This window comes from Amborella trichopoda, chromosome 5 (assembly GCF_054954075.1).
Source record: "Amborella trichopoda isolate Santa Cruz 75 chromosome 5, AtrichopodaSantaCruz75HAP2 v2.0, whole genome shotgun sequence".
Classification (NCBI taxonomy): Eukaryota; Viridiplantae; Streptophyta; class Magnoliopsida; order Amborellales; family Amborellaceae; genus Amborella; species Amborella trichopoda.
The window spans coordinates 7,142,124-7,165,530 of NC_142340.1; the positions used below are offsets into that span (position 1 = coordinate 7,142,124).

Here is a 23,407-nt window from a genome sequence, read left to right on the forward strand (position 1 = left end):
TGATGTGAGAGGATCTCATAATCATAACTTATAAAAAATTTAAATATTTTTTTTCGTAATAATGAAATTTAAAATAAAAATTTATATAAATTTTTCTATAAAACATATGAAACTTTTAGAATGCCACGTGATGCCCGAAGTCCAATGCTTTTTAAGTGGCCGACAGACAGTGTTATAAAGTCGTATAGTATCTCTTTCCTCATCCTGAGGCCGTGTGAATGAGAGTTTCTTTTAGTTTTTTGAGGATTGAAAAAAGTCACCATGTGAGTGAATCTGTGAATGGAATGGTGGGCTGTGGATTCATGGATCATTTGAGGAATTAAAAGATCAAACAGCTGCCTGGTTGAGTTGAGTGAATCTGCGAAAATGGGGTTCTCAGAGAGTGTACAAGGTACTCAGCTCTTTCCATTTTCTCTTCTTCTTGTTATTGGTTCTTCATTGTAATCTCTGCTGTTTAATGTTCTCTCTCTCTCCATTTGATTTGCATGTCTTTTTACTCCTTGTAATGCATATAGTTGAGGTGTTTGTTTTCTAGTTGTTCTTGTTCTTGATTCTTCACTTTTTTTTTTCGCTTTTTCTCTCTTTTTTCAATCCCTCTCTCTGTCTCACACACAGTCACTCACTCTTCATCAGTTCATTGTGAAATATTCAGTTATAGTGTTTGATATGTACAGTTTTATGGGGCTTTTATCATTTGCAAAATTAAAAATAGATAATATAGAAGAAAAAGAGAGTGAAAAAGGTAGAGTTGTGAACCCTTCTTAGTCGTATATGCTAAAAAATAGAGCACCCACGTTTTCACAACTTTTGTTACTTTCTTACTGGACACTGCCTCTCTCTAAGAATTTCCTTGTGCAACTTGATTCCACCGACTTAACACAGCAATTACCCATTTGGGGACTTTGGCCTTCGATCCTTGGATTGCCTGCTTTTGGATTCCTTCGCTTGCAGTTTCTTTGATTATGGGGTTTAAATGGGCGTTTCTTTTAGGGAAAATATCATATTATTATCTATTTTTAACTTCTATATCTCATCAGATTCAAGAGGAAAATATTTTTTATAAGCAAAATGATTCCATGTTTTTTATATTACAACTCCCTAAACCCTTTTTAAACCCTTTTGACCATGTATTATTGACCTTAACAACTTATAAAATGATTCTATATCTCTCTCTAAAATTCCATTTTTTTTACATTATCATCCCTCTCTCTCGAAACTCCATCTCTCTCTAAAACTCATATTCCATCTCTCTCTCACATCATCGTTTCTCTCTCTCAAAACTTCATCTCTCTCCTTAAAACTCAAACTCTATCTCTCTTTAAAACCCAAACTCCATCTTTCTCTCTAAAACTTCATCTCTCTCACACACATAATAAGGTGTGCTCGCATTCGAGCTCAAGTAAACCCTTTTGGTTGGTAAACTCATCGAGAAGCGGAAGGAGAGATAAACTTTGAATAAGGTGTCATGTTAGTGTTTATTTGGGTAAGAAATTTATGGTCAAAAAAGTCCAAGGGGTTGTAAGATAGAAAATATAGAGACATTTTGCTTACAAATAATATTTTCAATTCTTGGGTTTCATGAGATAGGTAAGTTAAAAATAAGAGATAAAAAGATATTTTTCATTTCTTTTAACTTATTTGACCAAATTACGTTTTGCGTAATTCAAATACTTTATATTGAGCATGCATTTTAATTGATTTTCTATTAATTTAAATATTTTACATTCTATTAATTTTAATATTCTATTAATTTAAATATTTCACATTTTAATTGATATGCATCTTATAATGTTAAGATTCTTCATTCTTGGCCAATTTTCTTGGCCAAATTGCATATCTGGACCAGTTTCCTCGAAAGTCAATATCAAATTTGGCCAAATTGATTGTGTATGGAAAGGACATTTTCGTCTAAAAAAATAAAATTTTCCCTGACGGGTTATTTGTATAAAATGTTCGGGAAAAAAAGTGAGAGAAAAAAGTAGGTTGGGGATAAGTTGCATAGAAAATGTAGTCTTGGTTTGTTTTTTATTTTTATGTTTTTCTCAAATCTTTTTCTATTCAGGGTGATAACAAGGTTAGACCTATAGACTTTTATATTCTCAATGAATCTCCAATGTGGATTTTAGTAGTGTGGACCCATTGGAGTTCCAATCCTACCTAAATTCACATTATTAGATAGGGCATAGGCAACATGCAATAGTTTAGAAGGGGAATAAAATACACATCTAGACTATCCATTTCGTCCAAAAACTATGTGTTCATGGATTCGTAAGATTTGTACTATTTTTTTAGCCTCAAATTTCATAGTTGGTGTTGGAAATTGATTTTAAAGTAATCATGAAGATTTCTGATGCCCTTTTTGGACAAGGATTTGAGGTGAGGCTTTGCTTTATTGTTCATAAAGCCAAGGCCACCGCATCGCTAAAAAATTGAACAAAATGCTCCTTAATACTTCAAAATTATTTTAGTCAAGTTATTTTTTAAAATTATTTTATCATAGATTCTTTCATAAATACAAACTTCCAAAGCTTCAAATTAATCTAATGGGTAAGAAAAAGCTAGTATAAGAAAAGGTCTTACTATTGCATTTTTTTTGTTCACCTGCAATAAAGCGCCCATTGATGATTGCATTCATTTTCTTCACTTGAAAAGTTTATGTGAGGTTGCAACCTTAAGATGTACCTTAAACAATCGAGTAGAAATGAGTATTATGAACTTGAAAACCTTTTAATTGAACATCTCGACTTCAAGATGTATTGAAATAAAGAAAAAGAAAATTCAAGTCTTGAAAATAGTGCATCATGTAATAATTTATATGGATTGTCTATTTTCACGATTTTCAAGTGTTTATAAATATGCTCAAACTACACTGGTTTTCAAATTAGAAATTTTATAATTAGATGTGTTTCTGAAGTCTTATGCGCTCGTCGCATACTAATGAAATTAAATGAGAAGTTCTATAAGATGGCTGTTAGACCAACCCTATTTTACAGGACTAAATGTTCGACGATTAAGAACCAACTATCCATAGAATTAGTGTAGTTGAGATGATGATGTTGAGTTAGATGAGTGGTCAAACATGAAAGGATAGAATTCAGATTGGATACGTTCGAGAGAATATAGGGGTGGCTCCAATAGGAAATACGATGGGAGAAAGTATGCTTAGGTGGTCTGGCTATATGCGACGTCGACTTAGAACAAAATTGGTTAGGACAGGAGATTTGGTTCAAGTATAAGGTTCTAAAAAAGCAAAGGGAATTACCAAAGGATATAGATAAAAGTAATGTGAATTACCAAAAGATATAGATAAAAGTAATGTGAATTAGTAGTATGACTCTTGATAGAGCAAAATGATAGAATGGAGTTTGTATAGCCAATGCTAACTAGTGAAGGTAGGATTCAGACGATGATTATTAGGGTTAAATATTGATTTCCAACCCATCATAAGGTTTTTGATACCAGAACTACTTCTGGTAAAATTTAGACGTGTGCATTAGCTTATACAAACAATCACCCTATTTTATTTACTGGCAATGGAACATGCATTGCACGATTTAACTTGCATACAATTTTCATAGGTAAAAATAATAAACTGCAAAACACAAATGTCAAAAGAGAGGTTTATGATTCTATTTTTTAATTAAATTCTATGTTTTATAAAAAATGTAAAAAGTTTAGCAGATGCCTTGGCCATAACCAATTCATGTATATGCAAATAGTTTTAACACATTGAAGGTTTGGTTGAAAGTTGCTTTTCCTTGCCTTAAATATCCCTCTCTGCTTCGTTATTTCTCTCTTATAAATGTTGAAATCCCGATGAATTAACTTTTGGATTTCCTTTCACTCCTCTCGTCTTGCTCTTTGTTTCTTTATTTCCATCCATTTCTTTGATCTTTCTAAGGTTACCCATATAAGCGACCGTTTTTATTGAAAGTGGAGTTCATAAAAATTTGAGTACAATTCAAATACTTTACATAAAAATAACAACTCCAGGGAAATAAAAAAGGAAAAGTATTATTTCTTTGGTAGCAAGTGAAGCGAGTGTAATAGTCATTTTTTTTTTAAAACTTAAGAGAGTTCTATGAGAGAGAGTACTTTAAGGTAAAATTTAATCTTTAATTGCCTTTGCATGTGTGAAAAAAACAGAAGTAATAAAATCAAATATATTGTGTATGTGCATAGAAAAAGCAACAACCTAATATTGAATAAAGATCGCCCAATTGTCGAGTGGCCAACCATAAAAAAGATGATTTAAAGAAATAGGTATGTAAATGTGTATGCAAGTTGATATTAACCTAGAGCCAAGTGAAAAAGATAATTTGTGGCTTTGCCTATAGGATAACAGAGCTAAACATGCTACATTTTTAAGAAATTGTAGGAATGGAATAAGATGAAAAACCTATACCTAAATTCATGCCTCTCTCTCTTGAAACCTATCTCTATCTCTATCTCTTCCATCTCTTCTTTTTTTTGGTGAGTCACTAGGGAAACGGCCCCTACGAATTGAGTTAAAGACGTAGCATTGCAAATCGTCAAGCGCTGACCAATTAAACTTGGGCTCCTTTCCTAAAATGGTAAGTCAAGTAAGGATTTGAGCCCTTACCTTTTGACGAAAATTGAGTCAGAGACCTCATCATGGGGCTTGACAATACTACCGCCAAAATTTCAAAAGTGGTAAGTCAATGGAGATTTGGGCTCAATAACATTACCACACTATACCCCATCTCTCTCGGACAACACACCGATTTTGCTAATTATTATTTTCCTGTTAAGCCCTGTCCAACTCACCACCACCAACATTACCGGACTATACCCCATCTCTCTCTTTCTCTCTCTCGTGAACCTGCACTCTGGTAGCAGTGTTGCTGAAATTAGGATATATGTAAAGACTATGATTGAGAGTGTGTGGTATATGTGAGGTGATCGTGGTGCAAAAGTAAGGCAATAACAGAGGGAAAAGAAAAAGATTGGAATTGGGTGTGATTTTGCTGCAGTCTTTGATAATGATCCAGTCAAATGACTTGAAACTAGTTGCTTCATGGATTGGCTTCCCATTCTACGTATTTTTAGTTGCTGCAGTCCTTCGCAATCGCGTTTGTTGGTTCGGTGGAGTCTGAATTTGATTGCTTTGCCCTGGGATTTGGAACAAATAACTAAATTTACAGAACTAGGACTGGCCCATCAAATAAGTCTGCGATTTTGTAATGGAAACACTCTTGTTCTCGTATCCCAATTTATGGTCTTGAGATGTGAAAGAATGCTCCTAAGGTGGACTCATAGTTGTAGAAGCCGGATATGGACTTGGTCTCGAGAGCTGGAGGGGGGAGGGAGATGGCAAGAAGTTAATTAGAATCCAATAAATGGAACAAAGAGAGAGCATGGTGGACAGCAAGAAGAGACAGAGAGATCATGATGGACAACATCAAGGGAGAGAAGAGAGACATTTGTTTTTGGAAAAAATCTGTACAATGGATAGGAGGAAGAGTAATAATGGTGGGCTTAAATTTCAAATTTCAAATCACTAGTTTCTAAAAGTTTTTTTTATTTTTGAACTAAAAGTAAAAAATGCTCTTCTACGCAAACTTTAGGTTCCATTAATATGCGGGTAACGAAATAAAAAAATGTTTACAAGGGATTATAACTTGAATCTATGTATTTTGAGGGATTAATTATATATATATATATATATATATATATATGGGGAAAAAGATCCTGTCAGCTTACGAGCTAATAGCTACAATATTAGCCAATTGTCTAAATTGAATCTGAGCTGATCTGACGGTCACTACCTCATTCTGTGTTTAAATTTGTAATTTCTTTCTACATATCTAAATCACTTGAAATTTAGAGCTTTTATTATTAAAAAAATAGAAGAATCTAATAAAAATATAAAAAAATAATTCGTAAAATATAAATTGGCCAAAATACCTCGAAACATTTTAGAAGTATTTTGGTCAATTTATATCTTGTGAATTATATTTTTTATATTTTATTAGGTGCACCTTGATGAGACGAATGAACGTCTAAAATTTCAAGTGATTTGGATTTTAGAAAAAAATGAAAATTCAAATACGAAAAGATATTGTAATTGTTAGATCACTTAGATTGAATCTGGGCCACTGGCTGAGACTGTAGCAGACAGTCCATGGGCTGACAGAATCCACTATATATATATATATATATATATATATATAAATAAGGATAATTTAAGCTTCACAACAAGGTTTATGATGGAGAGAGTTGTGAATGGTGGATTTATTAATTTTGTAGTTTATTTTTTAAAAAAATTTACTTTTTTGGGAAAATTTTGTAAATATTACAACAAAACAAAAGATACTTTTGTCATTTCCATAAGGGGTAAAGTTGAAATTTTAACTAAAGGACAATGACACTATATATAAAGTTTTTGGACACTAACTTTCAAAATGCCATTGTATTTTTGTGAAAATTTCAAATTTGATTTTGCTTGACGGTAAAGTTACCTATTTTAATAATTTTTTAATTAAAAAGTAATGATTGTTTTGATAAATACACCCATCACAACCCCTTCTAATTTGAACCTTTGTATTTTAAGGGGTTGTTAACTCTATATATCACTCAGTATAAAAAAAGTTAAATTAATAGCAGTGAGGAGTAATGTTTTCACTATATATATATCACTCAGTATAAAAATGACCTTCCAATAAATATAAATTTCAAATATTCAATGTGATATATCCCTAAATCATAAGATGATTATCTATTCTATTCGTTATGATAAGTATTGGGTAGGTGATTTCAATTGTCATCTTTCTAGAAAGAAATTGTCTACCCAATACTTGCTAACTATGGTCTACCCATAACCACCCCAAAAATACGCACCATATCCATAGCAGAGAACCATAGAAGTTTCGGGAGAATAGAAAAAGAAATTTCATAAAACAGGAAAAAGATGTTGAATTTTCCAAAAAAAAAAAAAAAATCAGAGTTTATTAATAGGAAGGATTTTTTGAAACAATTTTTTCAAATTTTGAAAAAATCCTATTTTAAACTTCTTCCCGAAAGATCGCGTATTTTTACCGATCAATTGAAAAAGTCGCAGATTAAATCGTTTTTAAAAAAAATGTGATTTTTTTAAAAAGTCGCGATTAAAATTCTAAGTTTTAATTTTAACTTTGGGTCTATGATTTCAATAGACCCAAGGTTTTAAAACGTATCTTGGGTCATGAAAATTCTAAGTTTTATATCTTTTAATCTCATAAGCTAATTTTATTCCTTTTAAACCTATTTTTTTATCACAAACATGCATAAGAAAGATATATCCTGTTTAAACATCTTCTCTTTCTCTTCATGTGATTTTTCTTTAAATCTCTCTTTTTATCTATTTTACCACTCTCTCTCCTTCGTGTCTCTCATTCTCTCACCTCTTAAAGAGACAAAGAGGGTGAATGTTAAAGAGAGAAAAATTTAGGAGGAATATATCAGGTAAAGGGATAAAAGTTTAGAATGAACATGTTTTTTTTTATATTTGTTAAGGCTAAAAAATTAGTTAAAAGTGGATAAAGTTAGACAGGGGGTTATGAGATATATTTTGAATTTTTGGATCTATTGATACATGAAAACAAAAAATAAAGAGTACAACAAAGATATTTTTCCATTTTTTTTTTTTTTTTTTTTTCTTCTATAAAAAGGCATATTTTCGTAGTTAAAAAAAAAAAAAAAGCGCCTTTTTGTCTAGGGGGTTATTTTGGTAAGAAAGTGTTTTTTTGAAAAAAAAATGAGAGAAAAACTAGTTTCGCGTTAAGTTGTTCGGGTTATTTGAAATTTTCTGAGCGTGTTTGCGTCATAGTTGTTCGGCGGAAAGAGAAACTGTGTCTATCTATCGCCGCAAACCATTGTTGACCTCCCCCGTTAAAGAATCCTATCCGCTGATGGGGAAGAGACTAAACCTTATATACCCGCCTGAAGAACGAAGGAACTAGCGATTGGTGAGTACGAACGAACGGCTCTAGTCGAATGCATACGAGTGAATCTGTGAAGTAAACTGGGCTGTTAATTCATGGGTCACTTAAGAAATTAAAAGATCTAACAGCCGGCTGGTTGTGACAATCTGAGAAAATGGGGTTTTCAGAGAGTCTACAAGGTACTCAGCTCTTTGCATTTTCTCTTCTTGTTCTTGTTATTGGTTTTTCATTGCATTCTCTTCTGTTTAATGCTCTATCTCTCTCTTTCCATTTGATTTGCGTGTCTTTTTACTCCTTGTTATGTATATAGTTGACATGTTTGCTTTCTAGTTGTTCTTGTTCTTGATTCTTCACCTTCTTTTTTTTTTTTTTTTTTTCTCTTTTTCCAATCTCTCTCTCTGTCTCACATTCACACTTCATCAGTTCATTGTGAAATATTCACTTATGGGATTGTTTACAAAGAAACCATTTATATTTTGTACATGGAAGTCACTATCATTCTTGTAGTGTTTGACATGTCCAGTTTTATGGAGCTTTTATCACTTGCAAAATTTAAAATAGATAGAGCTTTTATCATTTGAAAAAATGAGTTGTGAAACCTTCTTACTCATACCTGCTCAAACTAGAGCAGCCACAGTACACACCTATTGTTACTTTAGTACTAGACACTCTCTCTCGAGAATTTCCTTCCACAACTTGATTCGACGGACTTAACACAACAATTGCCCACTTGGTGACTTTGGTCTCCGATCCTTGCATTGCTTTATTTCCTGCTTTTGGATTTCTTCTCTTTGCTGTTTCTTTAATTATGGGGTTCAGTGAGCCTATTGAGTCTATGCTTCTTTTGACTAATTTGATCTAATTGCCTTTTGTGTAATTCAAACACTTTATATTGAGCAGGCATATGTTAATTGACATGCTATTAATTTAGATATTTTACACTTTAATTGATATGCATTTTGTAATGTTATCATTTTTCAGTCTTGGCATGTATTTCTAATTTCTCTTTTATTTTTCTTTTTTGCTGGCATTTTTCTTTCATTTTTGCTTCTAATACGTATTTTTTAAAAAAATATATTTGGGTGATAAGTTCAAATTTCATTTTACATTTTTCTTCTCTTCATTGATATTGTTTCTCTTTTCCATTTTGAGACCTTAATCTAGGAACTCGTTTGGCTGTGGCCAAACTATTTCCAAAATATGATTTTCATATTGATATAAAGTAGGAGAGAGTGCTTAATGCTGGGTTTTCTGATGAATTATGATTTTGTAATGTAAAAAATGATGCAATTCTCGTAAAGGTTTGGGTTTTTCCTTAATAAAGGAATTTAGAATGCATGATGCCTGAATAATTGTTGGGGTTTTCTTTTGTATGACATATCCATTTGGCCCTTTGGTTTCTATTCTGGAGCTTTTAGATAATCAATTGATGACTTAATTATTTCTTTGTTCTCTTTGGTATATGCAGAGAGACTTTCATGGATATGTGAGGTGGAACTGGAAACAGGTTCAACATGTGTTCTAAGAGGAGTAATAGATGGTCTAAATATATTCTTCCTTATTCTTTTCTCTCTGGTTTTGATAGTTTCTACCCTAGGGAATCACACAATCCATTTAGAAACACCCAGACCAGGTTTTTTCATTATCATTTCAGTATTATGTGCTGCTGTTGGTGTTGTAAATTATGCTGATGGGTTATGGATTCTTATATGGAAACCTGAGAGCTCCTTATTTTGGAATTGGACTGTTTATTTTGTAAGGGGATTAGTTTGGATATTTTTATCAGTCTCACTCATCATTCAGAGGTTCAAATGGGTGAAAATCCTGAGTTTGGTTTGGTGGGTCTTCTTCTCTCTGCTTGTATCAGCCTTAAACATTCAGCTGTTAGTGAGTGCACATTCATTTCAGATCCTAGACATGGTATCTTGGCCCATAAGCTTGTTGCTTCTTTTCTGTGCTTTAAAACTTACTGGAGTTCTTTTCTCTCATCACACAGACACTAAAAGTTTGTCCCAACCTCTATTGAATGAGGATGGCAGAAAAGCAATAGAATCATGTGACACAAGAAGTTCCTTAAGTTCCCTCACATTTTCTTGGATCAATCCTTTACTACGATTGGGCTACACCAAACCTTTAAGCATTGATGACGTTCCACCTTTAGCATTAGAAGACAAGGCTCTTCTGGCATATGAGGCCTTCTCTAAAGCCTGGGATGTCCGTAGAGAAAGAGGCCATACCAACAATTTGGTCTTCAAAGCCTTGAGTGATTGTTACTCTAAAGAGATGGTGGTCATTGGTATCTATGCATTTTTAAGAACAGTCTCAACTTCAGCTTCCCCGTTGTTACTCTATTCATTTGTGAAATTTATGGGCCATGAGAAGCGTGAAATGTACAAAGGATTCTTATTAGTAGGAGCCTTAGGAATCTCGAAGGTCGTAGAATCTCTCTCTCAAAGGCATTGGTTTTTTCAGTCTAGGAGGACAGGTATGAATATGAGATCAGCTATAATGGCAGCTATCTATAGCAAGCAGCTGAAGCTCTCTAGTTTGGGAAGGAGGAGGCATTCAACAGGGGAGATTGTGAACTATATTGGTGTTGATTCTTATCGGCTTGGGGATTTTCCATGGTGGTTACACACAGCTTGGAGCTCCATTCTTCAACTGATCTTTTCCATAGTGGTTCTCTTTCTAGTTGTTGGCTGGGCTGCTCTTCCTGGCTTGGTTCCAATCATAATTCTCTCTCTGTTAAACATTCCCATTGCTAAGATACTTCAAAACAGCCAGACCCAATTTATGAGTGCCCAAGACGAGAGGCTTCGGGCCACTTCAGAAGTCTTAAACAACATGAAGATCATCAAGTTGCAAGCTTGGGAGGAGAAATTCAAGGGTCTCATTCTTTCTCTGAGAGATTATGAATTCAAATGGTTAACTTCTGTCCAGATGAAGAAGACCTTTGGAGGTTTGTTCTTTTGGATGGCACCTGTATTTGTTTCTTCTGTAATATTTGCAAGCTGTGCCGCTATGGGGACTGCCGCTTTGAATGCTAGCACCATTTTCACTGTTTTGGCTGCACTGAGGGTCATGTGTGAACCTGTAAGGTTGCTCCCTGAGGCCTTCACTGTTATAATTCAGGTGCTGATTTCAATGGACCGGCTTGGTCGTTTCTTGTTGGATGATGTGTTAAAGATGGAGAATATCGAAAGGTGTCCTTTTAAGGGTTCCAATTATGATGTGAAGATAACTGATGGAATTTTCAGTTGGAACCCCTATGAAAACATTCCTACATTAAGAGATGTTAACTTGGAAATAAGTACAGGAAGCAAAGTAGCAGTTTGTGGCCCTGTAGGTTCAGGAAAGTCTGCACTTCTATATGCCATACTTGGAGAGATACCGAATGTCTCTGGATCAGTGAGTTTGTTATTAGTTGTTTGAAAATATTCTATAATCCTTGAAAGTCATGTTCCTCAGGGTAGCACTGTCAAATGATGCTGGATGGTGGTCGTGAGAGAGAGAGACTCATTAGAATAGGGTAGCCCAAGTGGTGGGTCCTGCTCTCTCCATAGCCATCCATCACATCATTGGAAGGTGATGGCCCTTTTCATTGTCCACCGGATTGTATTATACTTCCGCATATATTTATCGTATTTTAATGTTTGGACATTCATAAGCCCATTGGTTTATTTTTGGCAAATGAAGTTTCCGCAATTAATGGTTTGCAATGGCCCATACATGCAAGAAAGCCAAACCAATAGGGTGTGCACACTCATGCATGCGCTCTCATGTGCACATATGTGTTTTTAAGCAGGATAAAATCCAAAGTCAATAAAAAACATGGAACATTATATAGGTAGACGGTGATTACTGTTATCATGCCCAAGCAAAACAAGAAAATATTTACAGTGACACAGAAACTATATTTGAATACTTGATGTATGTATAATAAACATTAACTGTTGTCCTATACTTTTTATCTTGTATAGGTTCAAATCAATGGTTCTGTTGCTTATGTTGCCCAAACAGCTTGGATACAAAGTGGGACAATTCGTGAGAATATACTGTATGGGAAACCAATGGACAAGACCAGTTATGATAAGGCCATAGGAGCTTGTGCTTTGGACAAGGATCTGAGCATTTTTGAACATGGTGACCTCACAATGATTGGAGAGAGGGGACTCAATTTGAGTGGTGGTCAGAAACAAAGACTTCAGCTCGCTAGAGCTGTTTACAATGATGCTGATATCTACCTTCTTGACGACCCTTTTAGTGCTGTTGATGCACACACGGCTGCCATCCTTTTCAATGTAAGCAAAACAATGTGGTCATTCAATTATTCCTTTTTTATCACTATTTTTTTTTTTTTTTTTGGGAGACGAGATGCTTGACCATCTGAGTTTTTGTGTCTTCCATTTTGTTTCCTGTCATATGATTTCTATGGTTTCATAGAGTGACTTGAAGGCTGAAATAAAGCATATTTGCAGGACTGTGTGAAATCGGCCCTGTCAAAGAAAACTGTAGTTCTTGTGACCCATCAGGTTGAATTTCTGGAAGAGGTTGAGAAAATTCTGGTAACTAAGACTTCCAACAAGACTCTAAATATACTAACTATTTGTGGCCTGAGATAATGTTACAAAATTAACTGTTTTTTGTGATTGTCTAAGGTTTTAGAAGGTGGGTGTATCACACAGTCAGGGAGCTATGGAGGGCTTTTGAGGACTGGAATGGTGTTTGAGAAGCTTGTTAATGCTCACCAAGAGGCCATGACAGCATTGGATCAACCTTCAAACCTGGGACATTTGATTGAATCTTGTAAAATGGATGGTGGGTTGAAGCCTGAGAAAGGAAAAGATGAAGGGGAAATTTCACTGAAGGGGCTGTCATCTAACCAGCTGATACAAGATGAAGAGAAGGAGATTGGTGATGCGGGTTTAAAACCATTTGTTGATTATATAAGTATTGGAAGGGGATGGGTTCTTCTTTCTTCCATTATACTAGTTCAATGTGTGTTTCTCCTATTGCAAATATTATCAAATTACTGGTTGGCCGTGGCCATTGTTATTCCTCAGATCAGTAGTAGTGTTTTGATTGGCGTATACTCCGCAATGTCAATGGGCAGTTTAGTTTTTATTTATCTGAGGTCTTTGTTTACGGCCTTTCTTGGTCTAAGAGCTTCAAAATCCTTCTTCTATGGTTTCATGGGTTCGGTGTTCAATGCTCCAATGGCATTCTTTGATTCCACACCTGTAGGCCGGATCTTGACCAGGGTAAAGATTTCCTGAGCTTGTGGTTCCCTGATAAACCATCCCTTTGGTTTTTCAATTTGCAATACCATAATATTTTTTTTAATGAACTTATCAAAAGAAACTCTTTTGAGTGACAGGCATCTTCTGATATGAGCTTGGTGGACTTTGACATCTCATATTCCTTAATTTTTTCTTTGGGTCCGATGTTCGAGCTCTTGTCAATTCTGATCATCATGTGCACGGTGACGTGGCAAGTTCTTATCGTTGCAGTTCCGGTTATGTTAATTACATTCTATATTCAGGTAAAAGCTTTTGCTCTTATTCGTGTGAGTGTGATTCCCATCTGTTGAAATCATGGATGGTAATGGAGAGAGTGTGACCCACCAGAAAGGACATCAGTGAAAGGTGGGTCCTGCCCCATTTCCATTACTGCTCATTATTTTGTTGTATGGTGATGATCCAATGGACTATGGATTTCCACAGGCAATAGACTATGGATCCATAGTCCATTCAATCATGGTTCCATACCACGACATTAATTTATTTAGAAGAAAGTGCAGGGCTTTTTCTTTACATCGGCACAATAGGCCTGGTAAGAAATCTTTGATTTCGCTGATGAAAGTACCAGACAGTAAGATATAAACACCGATGCAACCCAAATATTACAGAACAAGTAAAAGTGACTATTTAAAGCTTGGTTGCATTGCATTATTTTTGTACAAGCTTCCATTGAAATTTGTAAACCTATGACTGTATCCTAGAGATCCTTTCTAATTCAAGTTTGTTGATTATTTTAAAGGGGTACTATCTAGCATCAGCGAGGGAGTTAGTGAGAATTAATGGGACAACAAGGGCCCCCATTTTGAACTGCACTGCCGAGACATCTCTTGGGGTGGTCACCATAAGGGCTTTTGGTATGATTGAAAGGTTCATTCAGCACAATCTTAATCTTATAGACACAGATGCAAGGCTCTTCTTTTATTCAAATGTGGCCATGGAGTGGTTGCTTCTGAGGGTGGAGGCTCTGCAAAATATCATTTTATTCACTGCTACAATTTTCCTTGTTTTTCTCCCTTCAAGTACCGTAACACCTGGTATGCTTTCTAGTAAACCTTTGGACTTCTATCATTGCTTGGCTGCTGCTATTCTAAAGTTATACTGTAATCGAGTAGACTACGGGAAACCCTTAACAGTTGAGGTTGTGATGGTCTACTGAAATGGATGGTGGTGGAGAAAGGTAATGATATCCACCATTGGGCTCATTTCCTGTTACGGAGGGTCCCACACTCTCTCCATTCACATTTTTGTCACTTTGATTGGTGGTGGTGTCCCCATGAGAATGTGGTTTCCCATAGTGGATCCTAGTTTCAATTTTCCTGTTTTTCTCTTTGCTAAAAACATTGCAGCTATGGTGTAGCTAAGTTTCCATTTTCAATTTGCAAATGTGCGTATTATGTCTGTGTTGTTAAAAATCCCACCCTTATACAACTTGGCTTCCTTCCTCAATTTTAACTGATTGTGATAGATCCCAGAAGATTTACATCATCTAATAGTTTATTTGTTGGTGAATGGTTGGTTTGCACAGGATTTGTGGGCTTCTCACTCTCTTATGCACTGAGCATGAGTGCTTGCCAAACATATGTAACTCGGTGGCAATGCACACTTGCCAACTATATCATCTCAGTTGAGCGCATAAAGCAATTCATGACCCTTCTTTCTGAACCACCAGCAATCATTGATGAGAACAGGCCACCGGCTTCTTGGCCTGTTAAAGGGAGGATTGATTTACTGGACTTGAAGGTAGAAGAACCTAGAAATCCAAATGTTAACAACTTAAATGACCCACTTTTCATTGTTTACCATTTCCCGAATTCTTGTATCCTAGTCTAACATAAATCAGAAAAGGTAAAAGGAAGAACGAAAATCTTTTGAATAAGTTCCAATGGTCATTACTGTCATTATATTCTATGGACCCTGCTTCACTGGTTAATTATGTTTTGTTTGTCTCTTTCTTTCCTTTTCTTATTTTTTGGGCTGTCTCTAATCTTTTGTGTTCTTCCTTTGCTTTTTCATTTTCAGATAAGGTATAGGCCAGATTCTCCACTAGTTCTTAAAGGGATTACATGTACATTTGAAGCAGGCAAGAGAGTGGGAGTTGTTGGACGAACGGGTAGTGGAAAAACAACACTGATAAGTGCCTTGTTCCGTCTAGTTGAACCAGCTAGTGGAAAGATCTTCATAGATGGACTGGACATTTGCTCCATTGGTCTTAGGGATCTTCGGACTAATCTTAGTATCATACCCCAAGAGCCTACTCTTTTTAAGGGCACTGTAAGAAGTAACTTGGATCCCCTGGGCCTATACAGTGACCATGAGATATGGGAGGTGAATTGAATCATTTCTTGATTCGTGCTCCTATAGTAACTGCTGAACTTCTTGATTGAAGATAGTTGATTTGACCTTTTCTTTTTTATAGTTCAAACCATACGAGTAAAATAAAATAAGCCATAGTGACATCTATATGTGATTTCTTTGCAGGCCATAGAGAAATGCCAATTGATGAGCACCATACGGAGCCTTCCCAACCTTCTTGATTCTTCTGGTTTGTTAAATACTGTTGGTTATCTCTGATTGATGTGCTAGTTTTAATTTCGGAGTATCCATGCAAAAGATAAAATAAAACATTTGAACCAGAATTGTTGATTATGCACTATGCTTTGGATATTGACAGTTAGTGATGAAGGAGAGAATTGGAGCGTGGGTCAGCGCCAGCTCTTTTGCCTTGGTCGAGTCCTGCTTCGGAGGAACAAAATATTGGTTCTTGATGAAGCAACTGCGTCCATAGACTCCATAACAGATGCTGCCCTCCAAAATGTCATCAGAAAGGAATTCCCTAATTGTACGATCATAACTGTTGCACACAGAGTTCCTACAGTCACAGATAGTGATATGGTGATGGTTCTTTCTGATGGTACTCCCTCTTAGACCCTCCTCAAAATTCTTTTCTTTATAGGAAAATGTTTATATAAGTGCGAGGTTCTTAAGAAGCACCTCAAAATTTTCACTAATAGAGGTTGTTTTGATGCCGAAATATTCTCAAATTGATCATTTTGACCTCAAGATTCCTAAACATGAGATAAAAATGGGTTTCAAGATTTTCAAGTTTTCTTCGATCTACACTGTTTTTGAAGCTTTAAATTTGATAACTAGTGATGAAAATATATTTTGAGACTATAACAAAGATTTCCAGTATTGAAACCACATTTCTTGATACTATTTGAAGGTGAGCTCTAATTTGATTGTTTAGAGCCTCGGCTCTATACAAACCACACCCTTTGTTATATATATATATATATATATATATATATATATATATATATATATATATATATATGAAAGTGGATACAAAGACTAGAGTAAATTTTCAAGCCAAAAAACAAGGCAAAATGGACACCATCAACAAGCCACTTGCTAAAAACCAAGCTAAGTGAATAAGTTACAATCTTTTTACATAACAATTACAACTATTTTTAGCCTTGTATAACTACTATAAATAAACTTAAATGTCAACCCCTTATGGGGCAATTACATATAAAGCAAAACTAGCTTATGAATTACAATTTCATAGCACAAATTATATAAACTATGTCTCAAAGCTTAAATGCATCATGCAACTAATCTAAACAAAATTTTAAAGAATAAAATCAACTAAATAGGGAATTAGAATGCCAAATTAAAATAGGAAAGTCATGTTTCGAACCCTTTGTGCCGGGGCCACGCAATCAAGCCCTATAAGGATTTAATTGTCCCTTCGATTTGTACAAGGTTCAATCTCACTAGAGTGTCTAATCCAAATAGGAATAAATTAGTCACCTTAAAACCACTTCTTAATATTTCAACACACTGGCATTATCATCCAAAACAAAATGCAAAAGGTTTTAATCGAATCGTATAAAGAACAAGAGAGTTATGGCCAAACTACATACGGTGGTTCTTCGAACCACCAAAACAGTCTTGTATAAAAAGATTATGAACCCCTATAGGTAAAAATGTGACGAAAAAGTTCTAAAAATGGAGTGACACTCTGAGACTAAATTATTTGATGGGTTTGAAGCAAAGTAATACTACATGATTATGGATTCTCATGCATATATGTTATAACTCATGAAGGACCACACTATGGATAAGCATGATGAAAAAGATGATCAAATAGGATTCTAAGATCAATGAAACTTTTCTAAATTCAAAACTCCAGCAACTATAGATGCCAAGGATATGATCTTATGAGGAAAAAAAAATTCAATGGAGTTTGATAAATGCACATTTTGGACTTAAGCATATGAAAGAAGGGCCACCATCAAGATCACCCAAAGGCACATGAGAGGCTAATGTACCTAGCCAGCCATCCCCATCCAACTACTAGGATGAAGGGATGAGATTTCACATCATTATCACTCACCCTAATTCTAAGTTATGCTACTTTACCATTTTGTTCTTAACTCATGTTTTTGTTTCAATTGTATCCAATATGGCCTTACAAAAATACCTTTAGTTTTTTTAAAATAATGTATTAGAGTAGATAACCACAAAGGCTAAAGGGCAAAGTAGTAATTGACAAAGCTCACACATGTGGAGATATTCTTTTTTATCAAAGCCAATCACTTTGTAGATTTAAAATTTCAAACCAATCAATTTAAAGATAATGTCCTCTTCACATATGTGTGTGGAGATATTTTTCAACTCAAATTTGAAAATGCATTTTTTTTTTAAATAAATTAATTAATTGAACTTCACACATGCCACGCATGACCCATGTGTGAGTTAATTAAGACATGTGATAAAAAGGGGGCCTTAATTTATAACATTATATAACAAAATATAACAATATATAAGAAGACACCATAACACAACCTCTTATAAAGCAAGCAGCCAAATGCCAATCTAGTCCCCCACCTACGGATCAGTGCCCAACTGGGAGATCCTAGAGTGAGGTGTGGTGCCATGTGGCAGCCTTATGGCCACTCGAACGCCACATGACACTACCAGGTCAGGACCAAAGTGAAATTTTAGCTAAACAATATGAAAACGCTTATTTGTTTTTAGTAAATAAAATTTCGAAAAATTCTCTAAAATTCACAATTTTTGAGCAATTATTAGGATTTTCTCATCATTATAAAAGCGGACAAAAGGTATAGTGAGATCTCATGCTAATAACTATAGGTATCGGAGTACTCCATTGGGCTAGTCCCAAATGATGTTCCGTCTAGTCTCAGATCGACCGAATAGACCTATATTCTACAGTCTAAAGCAGGGCCACATAATTGGTCATATCAAAGTCGTTGAGCCAGAACTTCCGATCATTCGGTTCTCAATGGATTACAGGTGTACGCTTGTGGGACATGATCCAACTCAATTACAAGGGTCATCTCAAAGCACATGTGCATTGACTCTTCCAAACTCGGATAATGCATTTGGAAAAGTGGCTTCCCGTACGAAATGAAAATGCACATGCCATGCAATGGTTTCATGATACGGACTTATGTCCCATAAGTCTTGACCATTCTATACAGGGCGAATACTCATTAAGTGCTCGGGTTATATTTTTCTCATTTGAATTCTCTAAGCCTTGGTCAATTGCAGCTAAACATGAGGCTAACCTATAAAATCCTGACTAGAAGGTGACCCTCACACCTCCTTGAGAAATTGTTTTTTCAACACGTGAACTCTCGATGCCTCATGCGTACTCGGGGTAAAAGAATCTGGGCTCCATTTCGCAAGACGCCAAGATTTCAATATCTCAATCGCTCATATTGAATGAGAAACTATTGGAATTTAGGCCTTGATAGGCCATATTTCCAACAATATATATATATAGGGGTTGAGGTTAGTCCACTAGCGCACAGCTACACATATAAGCCCAATGGCAAGGATTCAATACAGCCGATCTGACGATCACGATCTCATTTTGTTCGTAAATTTTAATTTTTTTGTACAAATGAAAATTAGTTAAAATGTTGGGCGTCTATTATTCTCATCAAGGTACACTTAACAAAAATATTTAAAAAATGATTCGTAAACAATAAATTGATCATAATACCCCTGAAATATTTTTGGGGGTATTTTGGAAATTTTATTTTTTACAAATTAGTTTTTCGATATTTTTATTTGATTCTCCTATTTGTAAAGAATACATGCTCAAAATTTCAAGTGATTTGGATTTTTGAAAAAATTAAAATTCAAATACGAAATGAGGTCCGACCGTCAGATTGACTCATATTCAGATTCAATCTAAGTCGTTGAGCTCATATGTGAATATGAGCTAGTGGGCTAACCTCAATATTTTCCTATATATATATAGAAAAGTTTATATATAGCCTAGGCTCTAAACAATCAAATTAGAACCTACCTCAAAAATTTCATTAGAAGAGGTTGTTTTGATGCCCAAATATCCTCAAATTGATTATCTCGACATCAAGATGCATGTACTTTAGAAAAAAATGGATTTCAAGTTTTGGAAATAATGCATCCTGTAATGCATTTTTTGACAGCCAATTTTAAAGTTATTTAAGTTTTCATAAATCTGCTCGATCTACACTATTTTTGAAGCTTCAATTTTATAATTAAAAATGAAAATATATTTTAAGGCTAGTCAAAGATTTTCAGTATTGAAACCAAATTTCTCGACACTACATGCACACACCCACACACACACACACACACACACATATATATATATATATATATATATAAAACAACCCTTCAAAATACAAAAGTTAATGTTAAAATGAGTTGTGATTGGTGTACTCATCAAAAAATCATTGTTTAAAATTTTAATTTACTATGCAACTTAATGATTAAGTCATGGCAAATTTGAAATTTTTATAAAAGTACAATGGTATTTTGGAACTTAGTGTTTTAAAACTTTATTAATAAAATACTTTTGTCTTTTGATAAAAATTTCAATTTTATTCTTTATAAAACTGACAAAAGTACCATTTATTTTTTTGTGAAATTTACACAAACAACATTACTTGATGAGCACGATATCACAAAAAATAACCTGACATTGTGGTGCCCTATGACTTTAACCACTTGAGGTCAAGACCATTTCAAATCTTGGACACGAGCACTATTCGAGTTTTGGGTTTGGGTCTAGATCCAAATTCGTGTCCAGTAATACTTTCCGGTCCCAATATATGAAATATATTTAAATACAATTAAATACAAATATATTTTAAATTTTGGGTCGGCTCCAGGTCTTGTGACCTCACCCGTTGCCACCTCTATGCCCTAGAGGATTGCTATTCTTTGTAAACTTGAATTGAAGTAACTCTAAGTCTAGGATTCTAGCCCTTACCATTTGAGGGCTGGTGGTACGAACTATTATGACACCTGATAAAAAAGGTGCTAGGACAAAAGCTAAAAATAAAGGAATTTAACATAAAACAGATAAAAACAACGTGGTTTTATCAAAGGGTGCAGTTTGTTCAACGTATCAACCTTAAACAATCAAAGTAAGCGGACCTCCAAACCCTGCTGTAAGATACAGTTACTGATCGAAACCCCTATCGATAACCTGAAAAATCTAATTCCACCCCTAATTATGAAATGTAAAGCTGCAAAAATTGTGCAGATTAAGCGGATCTATGAACAGTTGAAAATTGAAATAAATTGTTACAAAATGCATTATTTTTAGGAATTTAAATCTTTTATTTTCATATTCATATGTCTCAAGGACGAGATGATCGATAAGAGGGTTTTCCACGGTCAAAACAACTTCGGTTTTTAAGATGTCGTATTTTGTTGATGCCTTTTATAAACATTTTTCATTACCGAAAGGCCTTTTGTCAGTTTTAGCATTGTTTGTTGTGATATTGTAGTTGATTTCTTTCACTTATCGTTTGCTTACTTATGCTTTTAATTTCTAACTCTTTAGCTTAAACTGGCATGTATCAAACTTGGTTGACAGGGAAGCTTGTAGAATATGATAAGCCGTGGAGACTTATGGAAACTAGCTCCTCCTTTGCTAAGCTTGTGGCTGAGTACTGGGCCAATAGTAATAGGAGGCCATAATAGTAGAGAGAGAGTGTGTGTTTTCATGTTTCATGTTTGAACTGTAAGGTTTTTGCCTCCTAGATGTGCTGCAGTGATAACACCGTCTTGATAGCCATATATGTACTAATATGCAATGTCTTGTGAAGAGCATACTTTGGAGAATAATGGAATGCTTTTTATTTGGGGGACTGCATAAATTTATAGTGCTTTTTATTTGGGGGACTGCATAAATTTATAGTTGTTCTTGTTTGTTAGTTACAATTACATGGTTAAGGTTAAATGACTTGTAAATATAGAGAAAACACCACAGATCCCCATAGGAACACGTACTATATTTGACCAGATCCCCATAGGAACAAGTACTATATTTGAAATGGATAATCTGATTCTAATCCTTTAACACACTGAATTTTTTTTTTTTTTTTTTTTTTGCGTGAGTCAATGGGGAGAGGGCCTCTATCCTTGACAAGAATTGAGCCTAGGATGTAGCATATCGTTAAGTGCTAACCAATTAAGCCTGGGCTTTTTTCCTAACACATTGAAAACTTTCGATATGCATTTTGCTGTACAATGGCGGCGATTGCCGCGAACCCATCATAGCCAGACTAGGTCCGATTGCCAACATCTCACTATGACCCAAGGAATTAACTCTCTTCATCAACATTGTGCATCATCTTTTAAAACAATCTCTCTCTCTCTCTCTCGGGTTGATATATCTCCTTCACTTTTGAAATGGGTTTGCTTCAAACTACAATCCAATATATTCACGCAAAAACTTAAACCCGAGTATCTTTTCATCTCACAAGCTTTAAGATCGTGTTCTGCAGCTGCGTAAGTGATGCAAAAAACTTAAACCCGAGTATCTTTTCATCTCACAAGCTTTAAGATTGTGTTCTCAAGCTGCATAAGTGATGCAAATGAAAATTAGGTCATCAAAATTTTATTTTATCTAATAAATTAATTTTTTTTTAGGAATTGGGTGTGGCCTGAGTGTTTTTTATATGGTCAGGGAGTGGGTTTTAAAGATAAATTAAGGCTTGATTGGTTTTAATGAGATAAGGATAAGTTAAGCTTGGTTGATTTGAATAAGATAATGGGAGCCCTGATTCGTGGCCTTCACATATGAGAGAGTTGGTTCGGATATATAAAGATATAGTATGTGAGTTTCCTCCATTCATAGGCTTCACATAAGAGAGAGAGAGAGAGAAATAGAGAGCTCCATGATTCATGGGTTTCACATATTAGAGATAGAGGTTCACGTGATGGAAAAAGGATATAGAGGGGAAATGTTGGGGAGAGAAGAAATAAGAAATCTAGGTAGATAGATATTGAGAAAATAGTAGGAGAGAGATAAATATTTTTTTATGTTTTATATTTTATTATTTTAGTTGTATTTAAAAGGGGAAGAGGTTCTCTTGTACATAGAGAATTTGGTGATTCAGTGTAAATAGTTCATCTTGTGAAAACATCTTTGGGGTGGATTCCCTTACAGATCATGAGAGGTGGTATATTTTCTCACTCTTTAGTTCTATTTTTGTTTTAATTATTTCTTCCCTCCATCTTCCTTGCATTAGTAAGTGTTGAATTACAACATATAAATCTAGAACGTATTGGGCTACGGGTCAATCAATTGTTGTTTTAAAACTGAGGTGACTTTGATTGTTTTACAACTTAGCCGAGTGCACTCGAGATTTAGCTGATTTACTCGGCCTCGGTATAACTATTAAATTGAAAATAAAATTCCCTTTTTATCTCTCTCTTCAGCCAAGAACTATCTGTCACTTCCCAAATTCTGTCTCTCTTTCTTTTTTTTACCAAATGATCCTTCTATGAGCACTACATGCCCATGTTCTCTCCTCTAGGCCATGCCCCATGCATGTATTGGATATGATGATATCCAAAATCAACCAATTGCCTTGCACGTGGATGTAGCTCTTTCAGGGTGAAACACATAAATCTTTGTATTCTTGTAGTAGGTGTGTTTTATATTTTATTTATTGTGTTATGCCTTGTACTCTCACGTATTTTGCTTCATATTATGACTCACACTTTCGCTTATTTTGTTTCTAGCTTGATTAGTATATGATATTGGTGGAATCCAACTTTTGGGATTCATGTTTCCGCATCTAAGAGAGTTATTAAATCCTAACAAGTGGTATCAAAGCACCT

The 23,407-nt window shown here is 34.8% G+C and overlaps 1 protein-coding gene across 4 annotated transcripts; it reads left to right on the plus strand.

Annotated features, from left to right (window-relative positions):
* The first annotated feature begins 182 nt into the window (after positions 1 to 182).
* Positions 183 to 21,435, plus strand: LOC18443562 (ABC transporter C family member 8). Of its 4 annotated transcripts, none has more exons than XM_088867275.1 (13): positions 183 to 391; positions 7,829 to 8,122; positions 9,412 to 11,351; positions 11,924 to 12,244; positions 12,422 to 12,508; positions 12,602 to 13,204; positions 13,321 to 13,485; positions 13,983 to 14,277; positions 14,769 to 14,983; positions 15,263 to 15,568; positions 15,722 to 15,785; positions 15,915 to 16,154; positions 21,153 to 21,435. In XM_088867275.1, the coding sequence occupies exons 2-13, from the start codon at positions 8,098 to 8,100 to the stop codon at positions 21,254 to 21,256; spliced, it is 4,365 nt and encodes a 1,454-aa protein (XP_088723401.1). In that variant the 5' UTR covers positions 183 to 391; positions 7,829 to 8,097; the 3' UTR covers positions 21,257 to 21,435. The 4 variants fall into 4 exon arrangements, with proteins under 4 accessions (XP_088723401.1, XP_088723403.1, XP_006853810.2 ...); XM_088867277.1 differs by having other exon boundaries at positions 15,915 to 16,135; XM_006853748.4 differs by lacking the exon at positions 7,829 to 8,122.
* Positions 21,436 to 23,407: the final 1,972 nt, after the last annotated feature.